We start from the raw sequence: 15,771 nt of genomic DNA, 5'->3' as shown, positions 1-15,771 counted from the left end.
GGGAGGAGCCAAGGTTTTCACTGTTCTCTGTGAAAATGAATTTGTGCTGTTGGACCTGAAGGGGACTAGATAGCATATTCTTCTTGAAGCACTGGAGGCCCTTTGTTACAACATTTCAATCTCTTTCTGATTCTTCCATCTAGTAGAAAACATGTTTGAGCATTTTTTTTTTTAAATGCTGTGTCTATGCTTCTCAAAAGCTAGTGAACTTACCCAATTGGCTAACAAACTTCAATTGTAATAAATTATTATAGTCTTCACCTTTCTTTGATTTTTGCAAAGTAGAGTTATCTGGAGTGAGGTCAAGTGGGGAATGAGTTGAGAAGACAGATAAGTGCTGTGTAGATAGGATGAAGGCACATGGGTGATCCAGACTTTGTTGTGGCTTTTGAGATTGTGTAGGAGAGACATTTAAGGAATAGGTTATTCACAAGTCCTTTAACAGTTAATAGAAGTATTTAAACATGAGAATATAGTTGCTAGATTGCAGTTTAGTTTAGAATCTGCTTTTTTTTTTTATTAAAAAAATTTTTAAGGTAGAAAACCTTAGAAATTTAAATATTTTCCAGCCTAAACTTTAAGTAGGAAACTATTTGTGCTTTTCAGTTTTTTAAAGGTAGGTTTTAAAGGGGTTATATATTAAACATGGCAGGGCAGAAAAGGTCTTGGATCTTTGTCAGAAATTGATGAAATCAGGATAGCCCTGAAATATATAGAATATATAAGAATAGTAACCAAAATGACACTCCTTTTTACCCTGTTACTTCTTGCCCAGATTTCTTTTGATTTCCCCCTTCCTTTAGGATGCTCCTAAATGTATAGAAGGGAAAGAGGTAGAATAGAAGTTATAACCTGTTTCATTAATTTTGTGATTATATTTTTTTCCTGTTTTTAAGTGGCATTTACCAGTATGGGTAAGATTAATTGTTACAATACAAACCAATTTGAAAATTGGTTTTTAAATTGAGCTATAGTATATAAAATCTTATGAAAATGTGCAGATCTGACTATCCAAGTGCACTTTTCATACCCACACCAATTGTCTTGTAATAATCGAAAATGCATCCTCTGTGTGGTGTTTGCAAGTTAATGCTATTTTGGAAATCATACCAGTATATCTAGTGGCTTTCCTGGGTGTTTGTAGCTCATTATTGATTATAATTTTATTTTGAAATTTTAGTTTAAGGGGTAGAGGTAAGTCCTTTCAAATTCTTAGGACTTTTGGTGGAGGATAGAAATGAATGAGTAAGGAAGAGCATTAAAATGACTAATGGTAAAGAAAGTCTTGATAATCAAGGACATAGTACAGCAATAACACAGGATCTAATATAGAATGAAGGAGATGAAACATCGCAAAGAGGAATACCCGAAAAACTTAGCAAATAGTGTTCACAAATACAAACAAATATGCACATTTAATAAAAAGGAAGAGATCATGCAGGTGTCTTCAGTATGGCTAAAAGTGCATGAGCCATCTTCCTTTTCTGAAGGGAAGGGGAGAAGTGAAGCTGTCTTCCAGTGCCTGCTGCTTTTTCTTTCTGCCATTCCCTTTTTTCTCTTCTGTATTTTCATTCTCTTTTTAAATTTATTTTCACTTCTTTTCATTGTCCTACTTTTTGAAATTCAGTCCCACCTTCAGAATGAGACTTTCTTCTGCCTGGCATCCGCAAAACTTTAACCAACTGCTTAATAATATGCAGTGTCTCTCATTAACCATGAGAGAAACTCACTAACAACAACTTGTTGCTTTTTACATTAATGATTTTATTTTTTTAAGGTTTTTATTTATTTATTTGGCAGACAGAGATCACAAGTAGGCAGAGAAGCAGGCAAAGAGAGAGAGAGGAGGAAGCAGGCTCCCTGCTGAGCAGAGAGCCTGATGCAGAACTCAATTCTAGGACCCTGGGATCATGACCTGAGCCGAAGGCAGGGGCTTTAACCCGCTGAGCCACCCAGGTGCCCAAAAACAGTGATTCTTATTCTCTTCTCCCTTGCCTTCTGAAAACATGACCATCTCTCCTCCTGAGAACTACTGGGTAAGACTGAAATTAGTATAAATAATTCTAAGGAGAGTTGAAATAAATGAGAGATGTACATTGGCAGGGTGAAAGGGAGAAGGAAATTACAAGTTCACAGGATGGGACTAAGATGGGTATTTGAACAAAAACATCAAGTTAGTTTTGAGCTAGAGCACCAGGGCCAATTGGGAGGACAGAGGTGAGTTAATGTAGGCAGTTGGGAAAGATCAGATCAATAGAGTGCTTGGGTTTCGTTCAGTAGTTAAAGGGAGCCATTAAGAATTGTTGGGGAGGGTGACATGATAGTAAGGTGAACACAGTTATTCTATTTAGCTGCTGTTCATAAAATGGATTATAGCTTGAGGTGAAGAAATACTGGAAACAGTGAACAAAGTTAGGAGATTGTTGTGTTAGTTCATAGCAGTGTAGCTGTTGTGGTTGATGTGTTATCCAGTGATTTGTTTAGCAAATAACCTTCTTTGAAGTCTGATGTCTCCACATGATGACCTAGGGATGGATGGAGGCAGGAAAAAAGAGTTCAGCACTTAAGAAGTAATAGGCCAGCATTTCAGTTCCTAGTTCTCTACATTCTAAATTCATGATCATGAATAAAAACCTCGATTTTTCTAGGGCATTAGTCAACATTAACTATAAAACGAGGAAGTAATGACCTCAAAGCACAATCTAGACCTGATCACTTTTTTGGAGTCCTTTGTAGCAGACTATCCTTATATCAGTTTTAGAGAGTGTGACCAATGAATACCATATTTTGTTTCCTAACATTAATTTCTGTATCTAGAATATTTTAAGAATAAAAAAGTCCCATGATGATATTTAATATTTTAAGACCTACAATTTCACGTTTAATATTATGTGTATTGACTGCTGTATTTTAAAATAATGTATTGCTGTTTTCATATATGCTATGATCAGGTATTTAATTTTTTTAGTACTGTTAGATTGTTGATGGACCAAACCTCAGCCTGGAATACATTTAGAGAAACTTGAAGAATGTAAAAATTATTCTAAAAGATAGTGTTTTATAAGACTATAGGAGCAATAACACTAATACTGTTTAATTAGTGTTACTAGAAATCCTTTTTACCCTTTTTGCTACTGAATACATTATATGTATATTTATACTCACACATACCTTTTTGTTTAGAAGATTTTAATACCAGCAACTTTTGGTTCTCTTTTTCTCTTTCTCTTTTTCTGTCCTTGTCTCTCTCTCTCTTTCTTTGTTGTTGTTTTCCCTTCTGTTTGGGTTGTCCTCCCCCCCCTCCCACCCCCCAATCCATCTGGAAAGATGGAAGAGGCAGCTGCTATGGTAACTATGCATTTTGGTTAATGAATAGCAGACTAACAAGATACATAAAACATATGCAAACTGTGCAGAGTTGGCTGCTGTCAACTGCTGTGGGGGTATAATACTTTCTCTTTCCCTTTTCCCCACCTTCTAAAAAAATCCCCAACTTTCCTGTTGTATTTTGTTTTCTCCTTTACCATTCCTAATAATGAAATTATCATGAAGTGTTCTTTTTCTTTTTAGTCTGTATAGTAATTCACCCTGTGGTGAATTTATGGTAGATGAGTTGAGGTGCACAGAGCAAAAGAATTGATTAGTTGGATTAAGAAGTAGATTTCCTTTAGACTCATACATAAAAGAACGGAGACAACAATTTTTACTATTTGTTTTTTTTGTTTTTTTGTTTTTTTACCTATAACCTCCTTTCTTTCCCCTTGCCTTTTGGCCACTTGTGCCCTTTCAAGGTTCTCTCTGGGGTTAGAAATAGTAAGTAGTATGTTTCTTGAATATGTTTCTATCGTAAAGGCCAGCTGCAACTGGAATATTGCATTCAGTCAAGCCTTGAAAGTTCCTGTAATCTGTGCCATCCTGTCTCATACTGTCCCATCTCATAGTTGTCCTCTCTCTGCAGTGCTCTATGCCCAGGTCTCTGTGGCTGGGCTGCTCCAGCCTGGCGGACAGCATGCCTTCGCTGCGATGCCTGTATAACCCAGGGACTGGCGCACTCACAGCTTTCCAGGTACTTTCTCTGTCTCTGTGGGTTATTTGCGGGCATTAGTGTGTGTCTGATTCATGAGTGTGTCCTCCTTCTTTTCTATGCTTTACTTATGTTCACTTTCTCTCCTTCATATTGCTTGTATTTCACATGACTCAGTACTCCTTTAATGATTCATTTTTAATGTATACCCAGACTGATCCACTCTTCAGACATTTTTATTACTGTGATTGGTTTGCCAGAATTGATATAGCACAACTTGACTGTTGGTTTTCATATCTAGTACAAGTATGATAGTGAATTTTAAAGTAATTTCAGCCAGTAGCATTTATTATGTAACGTTTGCTCTGGACCTACATAAAGCCAATTAATTACAACCAGTTGCCTAAACACCTTCTTGTGTTTTTCTTACGATTATTAAAAATAAAAAGTGCTCTAATTCAGAGTGTCTCCTGGTTACTATACTCCTCTATATATTTTGGGGTAAGATCTGTGTTTATTTATCTCTTAATTAACAGGTCTAATTTCAAGGTGGAAAGGCCTTTTAAGACCTTGAGTACAATATTTAGCTTGAAACAGTCCAGCTGGTCTTACATGAACTGACAGATTCTAGTTCCCTTTAGCCTTTCTTAGAGGCTATTAGGACAATTCTAGGTTGTGAGAGAAATCTATAGAGAGAATAGAACATTTGTAGAGAAAAATGTAAGAAAGAGCTTGAATGCCCATAGCTTACAGATTAGGGTACTATATATGGTGATTTTCTTGGCAGAAATGTTATCTGTCCACCTCAGGCATTTGCAGTTTGTGTTTAGTATTTAATAGTAATACGTAGCTTAGCTTTTTCTTTGTTTTTAACCTATGTAGTTCATATTCTATTTAGAAGAATTTCAAACGCAAGCTGTAAGCAAGCATCAGAATGCTTATGACTCTAGTCTTAGTTAAAAGAGAGAAAGTTAAGTATTCTGCATTCCTGAACTGTGCTAACAGTTGTTGTTCCTTAATAATACCATTTCAGTGGTGATAATGCTAGGTATTTCTGTTTGTCCTTTGTAAAACACAATATTAAACTTCATTTGCTTGTCTTGGGAGATACAATACATGAAAGTGCATAGGCTTTAACATTAGTTAAATCAGGGCTTACATACTGTCTTTGTCACTAGTATGATCTTGAGCAAGTCATTTCACTCTCATCCTTATGTTCCTCATCTGTACATGGGGACTAAGTAAAGGCGTGCATTAAATGGCTACTGTTGTTATCATCTTCATCATCATTAATATTATTGCTATTGTTGTTAGAGAATTTTGCTATCCTAACAGTATCAATTTATTTCAGATATTTAAATTTTTGTTATATGTCATATTGGTAAAGTTTCTGCTTTCCAGGAACTCATGGACTAACCTGTGGTTTTTAATCTTTTGGGGGTTGTAATAAGTTTAGCCAAACTGCAAAGTCTAAGAGAACAGTCACTACAAGACTGTCTTCATTTCAGACACCAGTTGTAAGTCTAGGAGCCCCCATGACCCACGTTCATGTTTGATAATTCACTAGAAAGGACTCACAGACTCACTGAAAGCTATTATACTTAAAATTTATTACAGGGCGAGAGTGCAGGTTAAAATCAGCCAAAAGAAAGAGACACATGGGCAGATTCTCAAGAGACCAAATATAAAATTTCCTGTCATCATCTCCCAATGGATTCATGACCTGGCCATAGTATATGACAGTACACAAAGGGTATCGCCAACTAGGGAAATTTACCGAAATTACTTCGGTGTCTAGAGTATTTTTGGGGCACAATTACAAACTGCCTGCCTGGCTGACTGTTAGTATATCTAGCCCCTTCTGTAGGTCACACTAATGCTTTCTCCCATTTCCTCTCAGGATTGGAACTGATAATGTATGGCTCAAAGCCTCCACTCTAAATCACATTTGTCCAATGGCCAAAGTCCTCAGGCAAAGAAAGACACTCCTCTTAGGTAAGAAGTTCCAGAGGCCAGTATACCACCTCCCAGTAGCCAAAGGCAGAGGCCAGACCTGTCTTTGGGTAAGGTTGGTTCTTCACTACACAGGGGTCATGGACTCCTTTGAGAATTTGAAGAGAACTGTTGAGAACCCAATAAACTATTGAGCTTAGAAAAATGCATATGACACATAGGCAACATTTTATATGATAGTTTTATGTATAATTATTTCTATTAAATCACATAATCCCCAGAGTATAAACTCCCAGCTGAAAAATCCTATGACAGAAATGTGCAGAGAGCCAAAAGAATATATAAAAGAGGAACCTGATCTAATCCAAGGGTGGGAATAAGGAAGATCGGGTAATAAAGTTTTGAGTTAAGGTCTTGAGGATGAGTAGGAATGAACTAGGCAAAAGGGAGGAGGGGGAAACATTTCAGGTCTAAGGAAGAGGCAATGCAAAGACCTTGGGAACAGGTGGAGCTTGGTGCATTTAAGGACTCTACTGTAAAAAGACTATTATTTCAAAGAAGGAGGAGAATGGAGCTAGGAAAGACTGGGAAGCTTGATCATGCAGGATTTGTGGGTCATCTTAGCCTTGATGCTGAGAAGAGCAGTAAGCTGTTGAAAGGACTTAAACAGAAGTTTGACCTGATCAGATATGCATTTATTTTCTTTTTAATATTTGTAAAGATTTATTTATTTAGTTGAGAGCGTGCGTGAGTGTGTGCATGAGCAGGGGTGGGAGAGGGAAAAGCAGACCTCCCCCAGGATGCGGAGCTCCATCCCAGGACCCTGAGATCATGACGTAAGTAGAAGGTAGACGCTTAACCAACTGAGCCATCCAGGCGGCCCCAGTTTGCATTTAGATCTATTACTCTAGCTATTCTTTTTTTTTTTTTTTAAGATTTTTATTTATTTATTTGACAGAAAGAGATCACAAGTAGTCAGAGAGGCAGGCAGAGAGAGAGAGGAGAAAGCAAGCTCCCCGCGGAGCAGAGAGCCCGATGCGGGGCTCGATCCTGAGATCGTGACCTGAGCTGAAGGCAGAGGCTTTAACCCACTGCGCCACCCAGGCACCCCTACTCTAGCTATTCTAAGGGTAATTTAGTAATTGAAGAAAGATGGTGGCAGTTTGGTGTTGGTCTAGAACTCTTTTGCATTCTTAAAAATTATTGAGGACACCGAAGTGCTTTTATTTTTGTGGGTTATATCTGTTGGTATTTACTGTTTGAAATTAGAACTGAGGAAAAATTTTTAAGTATTAATTTATTATTTCATTTCAAATAATGTAATAAACCCATTCTGAGGCACCTGGGTGGCTCAGTTGGTTAAATGTCTGCCTTCCGCTTGGGTGGTGATCCCAGGGTCCTGGGATCAAGCCCCACATCAGACTTCTTGCTCCGCAGGGAGCCTGCTTCTCTCCCTGCCTTTCCTTTCTCTTTCTCTGTGTCTCTTATGAATAAATGAATAAAATCTTAAAAAAAATAAAGCCCCATTACATGCTAATACAAATTAAATACTTTATGAAAAATAACCTTTCTAAAAAAATTAGTTAAGATTGGCATTGTATTACATTTTTCACAAATTTCTTTAATGTCTGGATTAATAAATGACAGCTGGATTCTCATTTCTGTTTCTGCATTCAATCTGTTGTGATGTGTTGTTTTGAATATATGAAGACTATCCAGCCACACTGATATATAGTTTAAAAAGAGAGAGGTACTTTAATACCCTTTTCAGTTAGTTGTAATTTCTTTGAAGATTAGTTGCAGTATAGAATCTGAAACTGTATCAATGAACTTTTTGTGCTCTGTTACATTAAAATGCACTGGTCTCAATCTTTTCAACAGATCATGCTGGAACAATTGGACATCTATGTGCAATATAATGAACCTCAACTGTTACATGGCACCATATGCAAAAATTAACTCAGATTGGATCATAGGCCTACATATGAGCTAAAATTACAAAACTAATAGGAAAAAATGAGGGAGAAAAAAAAATCACTGTGACTTTGGGTTTAGCAGACCACAGTGAGGTACTACTACATTACTACCACATACGTCTTCTCACCCTGGGATGTAGGAATCGGGGATTTGGTAGAACCTAGGTAGTTAATATATCCTGGTTTAATATGAGAAATGCTGTGCTAGAAAATTCCTTGAAAGTAGAAGCAATCTCTTATATGTATCCGTTGACCCTCCACAGTGTTCTGTGGAGTGCTTTTTAGTATTGGGGTCCCAGTAAATACTGATGAATCGAACTATATTAGATCAGTGGTAAAGATAATCATATGCAATTAAAAATTATACAAGTTAAAATCATCTGACTTGGACACCAACGTACCAAAAAAATTCAAATTTTCATCTCATTTGATCTAAAGCAGTAATGAATCTTAGGTCAGTACAAAAGAATTCCGAAATTACACTGTCACTGTCGGAACTTTCTCTGTTTGTTCTTAATTTAAAAAAAAAAAAAAAAGTCTATTTTAAAAAATTCTTTTGAGTCTCCTTATAAGTTACTACTTCTAGGATATATTTGGAGGAAAATTGATTTAGAGATTTTGCTAGAAAAATCAGGAATAAGTTAGGTATATGGGCCTTGCAGTATATTGTAGGACTGAAATTGTGTTGCACAGGCAGAAAAGAGATACTTAAGAAACATTTTAGAAAAGCAGATCGAAGGCTGTTTTATAGTGTAGTGGTTATGAGCTTGGGCCCTGATGCCAGACTGCTTGAGATTAGAGCCTGGCTCTGTCTGGGTATGACCTAGGTAAGTATTTGACCCCTTTCTGCCTCAGTTTGCTTATCAGTAAAATGGGGATGATAATAGTATCTATCTCATTGAGTTGTTAAAATTATTATTATTATTAAGATTTTATTTATTTATTTGAGAGAGGGAGCGCATAGTAGAGGGAGAATGAGAGAGAGAAGGAGACTCCCCACTCAGCAGGGAGCCTGATGGTGGGGCTCAATGCCAGGACCCTGAGATTGCCACCTGAGCTGAAGGCAGATGTTTAACTGACTGAGCCACCCAGGTGTATCCTCAGTTGTTAAAATTAAATGAGTTAGGTTTAGAACAGTGTCTGGCAGAATGAATGGGTTTTATAGTATCAGAAGAATGCACAGAGGATAGGTTTGGAGGCTTTCAGCAAGTATTGTTTTTCATCTTACTATAAGACAATATGCTATTAAATAAATTCTAATTATTTTCATTCCTGGTAGCCCAGTTTTGTATCATAGGGAAGCCTAATTTTGGTTCAGGTATTGATGAGAAATTTTTGCTTTTCTCAATATTACTATAGATGTGAATGTTTATTTTTCTCATCATTATGTCTTATGTAGCAAAAAAATGGAAGAAATGGGCTTATATTCTGGTTTTATTCTATTCAGTAATTTATTCTGTCAGGTACAGTGTGCACAGGTGCTCAGTATTATGGCCTAACTGAATTTACGGATATAGGACTTAAGTCTATTCTTTCCTGTTCCCACTTCTAGAATTACAAGAATTTTAGTACATTTACATCTTTGTAGTTTGGGTTACCCATTTAGATTTTTGTTAATGTAAAATTTACACCCAATGAAATACACAGATCTAAAGTGTATTCTCAGATGAGCTTGACAAATTTACGTAACCTCATTCTCAACATACAGAACATTTTCATAATCTGAAAAAGTTCCCTTGTATGCCCTTCCAGTTAGTACTCATCCCGCTTATGCAATGACTCTTCTGATTTGCCACCGATTTAGTTTTTGCCGATTCTTCTCTGTGTCTTTTTCTTTTGATCAGTGTTTTTGAGATTTGTCTATTTAGTTATGTTTATCAGTAATTTATTCTTTTATATTGCTGAATATGTTCCATTTTATTACTGTGCCACAGTTTGTTTATCCATTTGTCTATTAATAGAGATTTGGCTTGTTTCATTTTTTTGACTACTATGAATAAAGCTACTATATACAGTTTGTACAAGTCTTTTTGTGGACCTCTGTTTTTATTTCTCTTGGTAAATGGCTAAGAATGGAATTGTCGGGTCATAAAATAAAGCATATTTTTAACTTTAAAAGGACAGTTGGGGTGCCTGGGTGGCTCAGTCGGTTAAGCATCTGCCTTTGGCTCAGGTCATGATCCCAGGGTCCTGGGTTCAAGTCCCCCATTGGACTCCTGCTCAGCAGGGAGCCTGCTTCTCCCTTTCCCTCTGCCTGCCGCTCTGCCTACTTGTGTTCTCTATCTCTCTGTCGAATAAATAATAAAAAATTTTTAAAATCTTAAAAAAAAAGTCAAATGGAAAGTGTTCATCAACTGATGAATGGATAAAGACGATGTGGTACATATATATACAATGGAATATTACTCATCCATAAAAAAGAATGAAATCTTGCCATTTGCAGCAACATGGATGGAGCTAGAGAGTGATTATGCTAAGTGAAATAAGTCAGAGAAAGACAAATACATGTATGATGTCACTCATGTGGAATTTAAGAAACAGAACAAATGAGCAAAGGGAATAAAAGAGGGAGAGCGAGACAAACCAAGAACAGACTCTTCTTTTTTTTTTTAAAGGTTGTATTTATTTACCTATGTGAGGGGGAGTGAGAGAGCGCATGAGAGGGGAGAAGGGTGGAGGAAGAAGCAAACTCCCTGTTGAGCTGGGAGCCCGATGTGGGACTCGATCTGGGACTTGATCCTGGGACTGTGCCGGGATCGTGACCTGAGCCGAAGGCAGTCACTTAACCAACTGATCCACCCTGGCACCTCCCAAGAAAAAGACTCTTAACTATAGAGAACAAACTGGTTACCATAGGGAAGGTGGGGGGTGGTGGGTGAAATAACTGATAGGGATTAAAGAGGGTACTTGCTGTGATGAGCACTGGGTGTTGTATGAAACTGTTGAATCACTATATTGTACACCTGAAACTAGTATGACGCTGTATGTTAACTAACTGGAATTAAAATAAAAACTTAAAGAGAGATGATCAGGTAGTTCTTCAAAGTGGTTATCCTAGAAGGAATACTCATTTTAGCAATATTACCAAATGTGTTTAAGGAAGTGAGCCCTAATAGCTTCAAGGTATTTTTTTTCTTTGAAACCACAGCACTCCTTTAGGAAGTTTGAAGTACCTTCAAAGCCAAAATTTTATGACAATAGAAAAAGAAGAGCCCTGGAATCATTATTGAGTTTGTTGGGTTATCATCAGTAACTCAGATGGAAATGGCAATATTGGGATGGTTTGATTATTAACATTTCACACCATACATTTTAAGCTAGTGACAGAAAAGATGCAGAAAATACTGTGTAAATAGAGTCTATGAGGACATAGTTAATTTGAACATATTTTCATTTTCATCATTCCATTTGTCCTGGAAAGTATATGGGTGATTAAGAGGATTTCTGTTGATTAACAGTGGATGTACTATTGTGGAATCATTTGCTCATCCTCAGCAAGTGGTGATCTTATTGTCTATGATATTAAATGAGAATGAGCAGAAGAGAGAAAGTGCTTAAAAATAGCTGAGTAATTAAGATTCTTTATTTTCTTTAGACATTGAAAGAAGAGAAATTCTAACAGTAAGAATATAACTAGATTTATATGACCTTAGAATATTTTAGGTGTCAAGTGTAGCTATAGTATTTTAGGGAAATCTTGAGCTAAATGAACCATATTTTAATATCAGCAAGGGACCCTTGTCAAAGGTTGAAACTGTTGAAGGTTGACTTCAACCTTCAGAGACAGTGTATTTTATTGTTTAAGAATATTTAGAGGGCTGGCGCCTGGGTGGCTCAGTGGGTTAAGCCTCTGTCTTCAGCTCAGGTCATGATCTCAGGGTCCTGGGATCGAGTCCCGCATCGGGCTCTCTGCTTGGCAGGGAGCCTGCTTCCTCCTCTCTCTCTCTCTCTGCTTGCCTCTCTGCCTACTTGTGATCTCTCTCTGTCAAATAAATAAATAAAATCTTAAAAAAAAATTTAGAGGGCTACTAAATCTTAACCATCTGCTAAGTGAAATGTTAAAATGGAACAGTAGTACTGTACTAAGGTTTATTCAAAATGTATCTCTGTATGTACATCTTCATTTTACATTTGAAGTTTTAGGGCAACATGTCTTATCACACTTGACTATAAACTAACATTCAAATCTTAATCAGAAAACAATGTTATTAAGGAAAAAGTTCCCATTTTAGAAATGCTTATTAAGCCCTAGGTGATGTGCACCCCTCCCATCATATATGAATAATCTCATTACAGCATAATTTCTGTATAATAAAAAATTCAGTTCTTTTTTGTCCATGTGTTGACATTTGACCTATGTTTATCCCAGCTATAGCCTTTACAATAATTCACATATAAGGACAAATAAAAAATGCTTTTATTTTGTATGTGTGTGGGGAAACACATTCCCCCCCGCTTATAAAACTAATTTATTATTTACTGTAGAATATATAAATTATTTGGTGAACATATAAATAAGAAAGTATCACCCATAATCCTTGCCCTTTATGATAATCATCATGTTGGTTTCCTTTAATCTGGAATGACATCCATTTGTGCATGCATGTACACACACAGGCGTGTGTGGGCAAATGTAGTTTAGATTTAAAACACTTTCTATTCCATTTAAGGATAAAATTATATAAAAATGAAAATTTTAGTATTGTAGGAAATACAAGAGGAAAGAAGAAATTTTTTTTAAGATTTTATTTATTTATTTGACAGAGAGAGATCACAAGTAGGTAGAGAGCAGGCAGAGAGAGGGGGGAAGCAGGTTCCCTGCTGAGCAGAGAGCTGGATGCAGGGCTCTTTCCCAGGACCCAGAGACCATGACCTGAGCTGAAGGCAGAAGCTTAACCCACTGAGCCACCCAGGTGCCCCAAGAAGAAATATTTTAAGTGTCCTCCTAGATATTACCACTTTATTGAAACTAATACTTTTGAGTTTATGTCCTGTTCTCCAAATTCTACATTCATCAGTCACTTTCATTAATTTCCATTGCTCTTTGTCTCATGGCAGTTGCTCACGTTTGTAAATTGAACGTAGTTTGAATTTGGCTTACCATTCATGTAATTGAGTGGTTTGACACCACTTTCTTCTCATATAATTCTTAGCCATTTCAGATTTGCAGTTCTCCAAAGGTGCTGTGTTCTCTTAGGTATCTGTGTTTTTGCAAATTCTGTTCTCCCTACTTGGAGAATCCTGCAGAAAACACCTTTTCTGTCTAGCACCTACCTCCCACATTTATCTACCTGGCTTCTTAACTATCTCCATGATTCAACTCAGGTAGTTTTACCTCTAGGATAAAGGTCCTTGCGGATCTTTTCACCCTCCCCCTTAACCTCATCAGAACATCTGTACCCAGGGCATGCAATAGATGCCTCTGTCATAGCACTGATATGCTATTTTAGTGTTCCCTCACTAGACTTGAATTTCTTTTTTTTTTTTTTAAAGATTTTATTTATTCATCTGACAGACAGAGATCGCAAGTAGGCAGAGAGGCAGGCAGAGAGAGAGGAGGAAGCAGGCTCCCCGCTGAGCAGAGAGCCCGACGCGGGGCTCGATCCCAGAACCCTGGGATCATGACCTGAGCGAGAGGCAGAGGCTTTAACCCACTGAGCCACCCAGGTGCCCCGTAGACTTGAATTTCTTGAGAGGAGGACTATGCTTTGTTCATTTTATATTTCCAGTGTCAAGTACAGCGTTTGATATAAAGTATGTACTTTATGAATTTTTGTCAAACAAATAAATGGACTTGAATAATTTGAAGAAAACTATCAATATATATAGAGTAGGAGCAGAGAAAGTATTGATTGCTGATGGTACCTACACATACATACACACAACTGTTGTGTATTCAGAAAGAAGTCATGATAATTAAACATTCCAAAGACCACAGTACATTTACATGGAAAAAATGAAACCATGCTGAAACTTATAGGCAGTCCTCAAATTTTATACATTTGGCTTTCATACGTCTCACACTATGATGATCCCCTCTGAATTAGATTTTGTATGCTGAATTTGGACTCTTGTTGATGAACAAATGTACATTTCAAGCTATTAAATAGTGGTAGTGCAAGCCAGTTAACAGTTCAGTTTCAGTGATACCAACATTTTTATCTTCACAGCAGTGGTATGTTTGTGCAATTATTTGACTATTTTATTGCATTTTACCCTAATTCTATGAAAGAATAGACACTGGGAAAATTAAAATGATGATAGTAGTGATAAACAACAGTCTAGAGAAAAGGTGGAATTCATTAAGCATACTGAAAGTGACCCTTTAGGCTTGAATAGGCACAAAATTAAAGTACACGTGCAAAATGTTGGAAATATATTATTGAATAGCATTTCTTTCTTTCTTTCTTTCTTTCTTTCTTTCTTTTTTTTTTTAAGATTTTATTTTGGAGAGCTAGAGATAGCGACAGAGATAGAGAGAGAGAGAGCAAGGTGGAGAGGGACAAGCAGACTCCCTGATGAGCAGGGAGCCCAATGCTCAGGGATCCCAAGACCCTGGGATCATGACCTGAGCTGAAGGCAGATGTTTAACTGACTGAGTCACCCAGGAGCCCCTGATGATCATTTCTTAAAAGGAAAGTATAATTATAGATTAAAAAAAACATTTTAGCTAACACTGGAATTTATTGTTCAGCTTCTACCCTTTCAACATTTGTTGATAAAAATTTAGGAGAGATGAACTGAATTTGCTGCATTTTACCTTATCCTGGAAGTAGTTTTTCTTGGAGGAATCATTAGGACTGATTTATTTTTCAAGATGCCCACTTAGGTTATTTAAATACACTAATTATTTCAAGTTTTGCTGAGTATTTTGACATGCCTATGATGCTGGTAATGTTCATTTACAGGCTAATGTGCATCATCATCCAGCGTTTAGATTAAACCAGATTATTTTATTGTGAGACAATCAGATTTCCTTAAAAACTTTTTTCCTAATCATTCTTTTAAAAAATTTTTATTAATTTTTATGTATTTGAGAGCAAGAACAAGAAAAAGAGAGAGAGCGTGAGTGAGCATGAGCAGAGGTGAGGAGCAGAGGGAGAAGCAGACTCCCTGCTGAGCAGGGAGCCGGATTGGGCGGGGTGGGGGTCTTGATCCCAGGTCTGGTCGTTCTGTAAAGAGGGCTTACCTTTTGTTTATGTTAAATAATGTTGGATTTTCCCTAACTGCTTTAAATTCAGCATGACCCCTAATGGCTAGAGGAAGAGTACAGGTACCCAAAGGGCCTGGGGTTGCCACAGGGTTAGGAAGCACAGTCTGGAAGAATGGAATTGATGAAAACTAAGGGTGATGAGAGCCTCTATGGTTGCACTGTCCTTATCAGACAAATTCTTGCTGTGGGCAGTTAAGACGGACCTGTATCTTCTGAGATGCTATTACTTTCTTTATATCCCCGGATTACCTGCTTGTTACTCCCATCTTTGTGCTGAGTAGAGGCCAGAGTATCATAGGAGTTCTTTTTGTGCTATTCAGGAGTCATTGTTGGTGGTTTTGTGACTGGCACAGCCTTTTGCACCATCTTTCACTATTCTGCTTTTTGTCGTAGTGTTTTATTGTCTTGCTGTCCTTCCTTGTGTTAGTTTCTAGACTTGGTATTTTATGTGGACTGTCAAGATGTACAATCTTGGTAGATAGGCAGCATTTAGGAAACTTATTTGTCATTTTTCATGAAGAGAGAAACCCAGGTTATTTATGACAGCCTCATTGGGGGAAAAAATTCACTTGTTTAGCTGCATAGGCCTCTCAAGAATTTTAATA

The 15,771-nt window shown here is 37.1% G+C and overlaps 1 protein-coding gene across 3 annotated transcripts in view; it reads left to right on the top strand.

The window, feature by feature from the left end:
* The window catches only part of BTRC (beta-transducin repeat containing E3 ubiquitin protein ligase), a 182,160-nt gene that overhangs the window by 62,654 nt on the left and 103,735 nt on the right, over positions 1-15,771 (top strand). For 2 of the 3 annotated variants that reach the window (XM_080823443.1, XM_080823444.1), the window contains exon 2: positions 3,959-4,066. The exons of the other annotated variant lie outside the window; for it this stretch is intronic. In XM_080823443.1, the coding sequence (XP_080679569.1) occupies positions 3,959-4,066 (108 nt within the window). The remainder of the gene's footprint in view (positions 1-3,958; positions 4,067-15,771) is intronic. 3 annotated transcript variants of the gene reach the window in all.

This window comes from Martes martes (assembly GCF_963455335.1).
Source record: "Martes martes genome assembly, chromosome: 14".
Lineage (NCBI taxonomy): Eukaryota > Metazoa > Chordata > Mammalia > Carnivora > Mustelidae > Martes > Martes martes.
The sequence above is the reverse complement of the archived record's forward strand: the minus strand, read 5'-3'. Positions and strand labels throughout refer to the sequence as shown.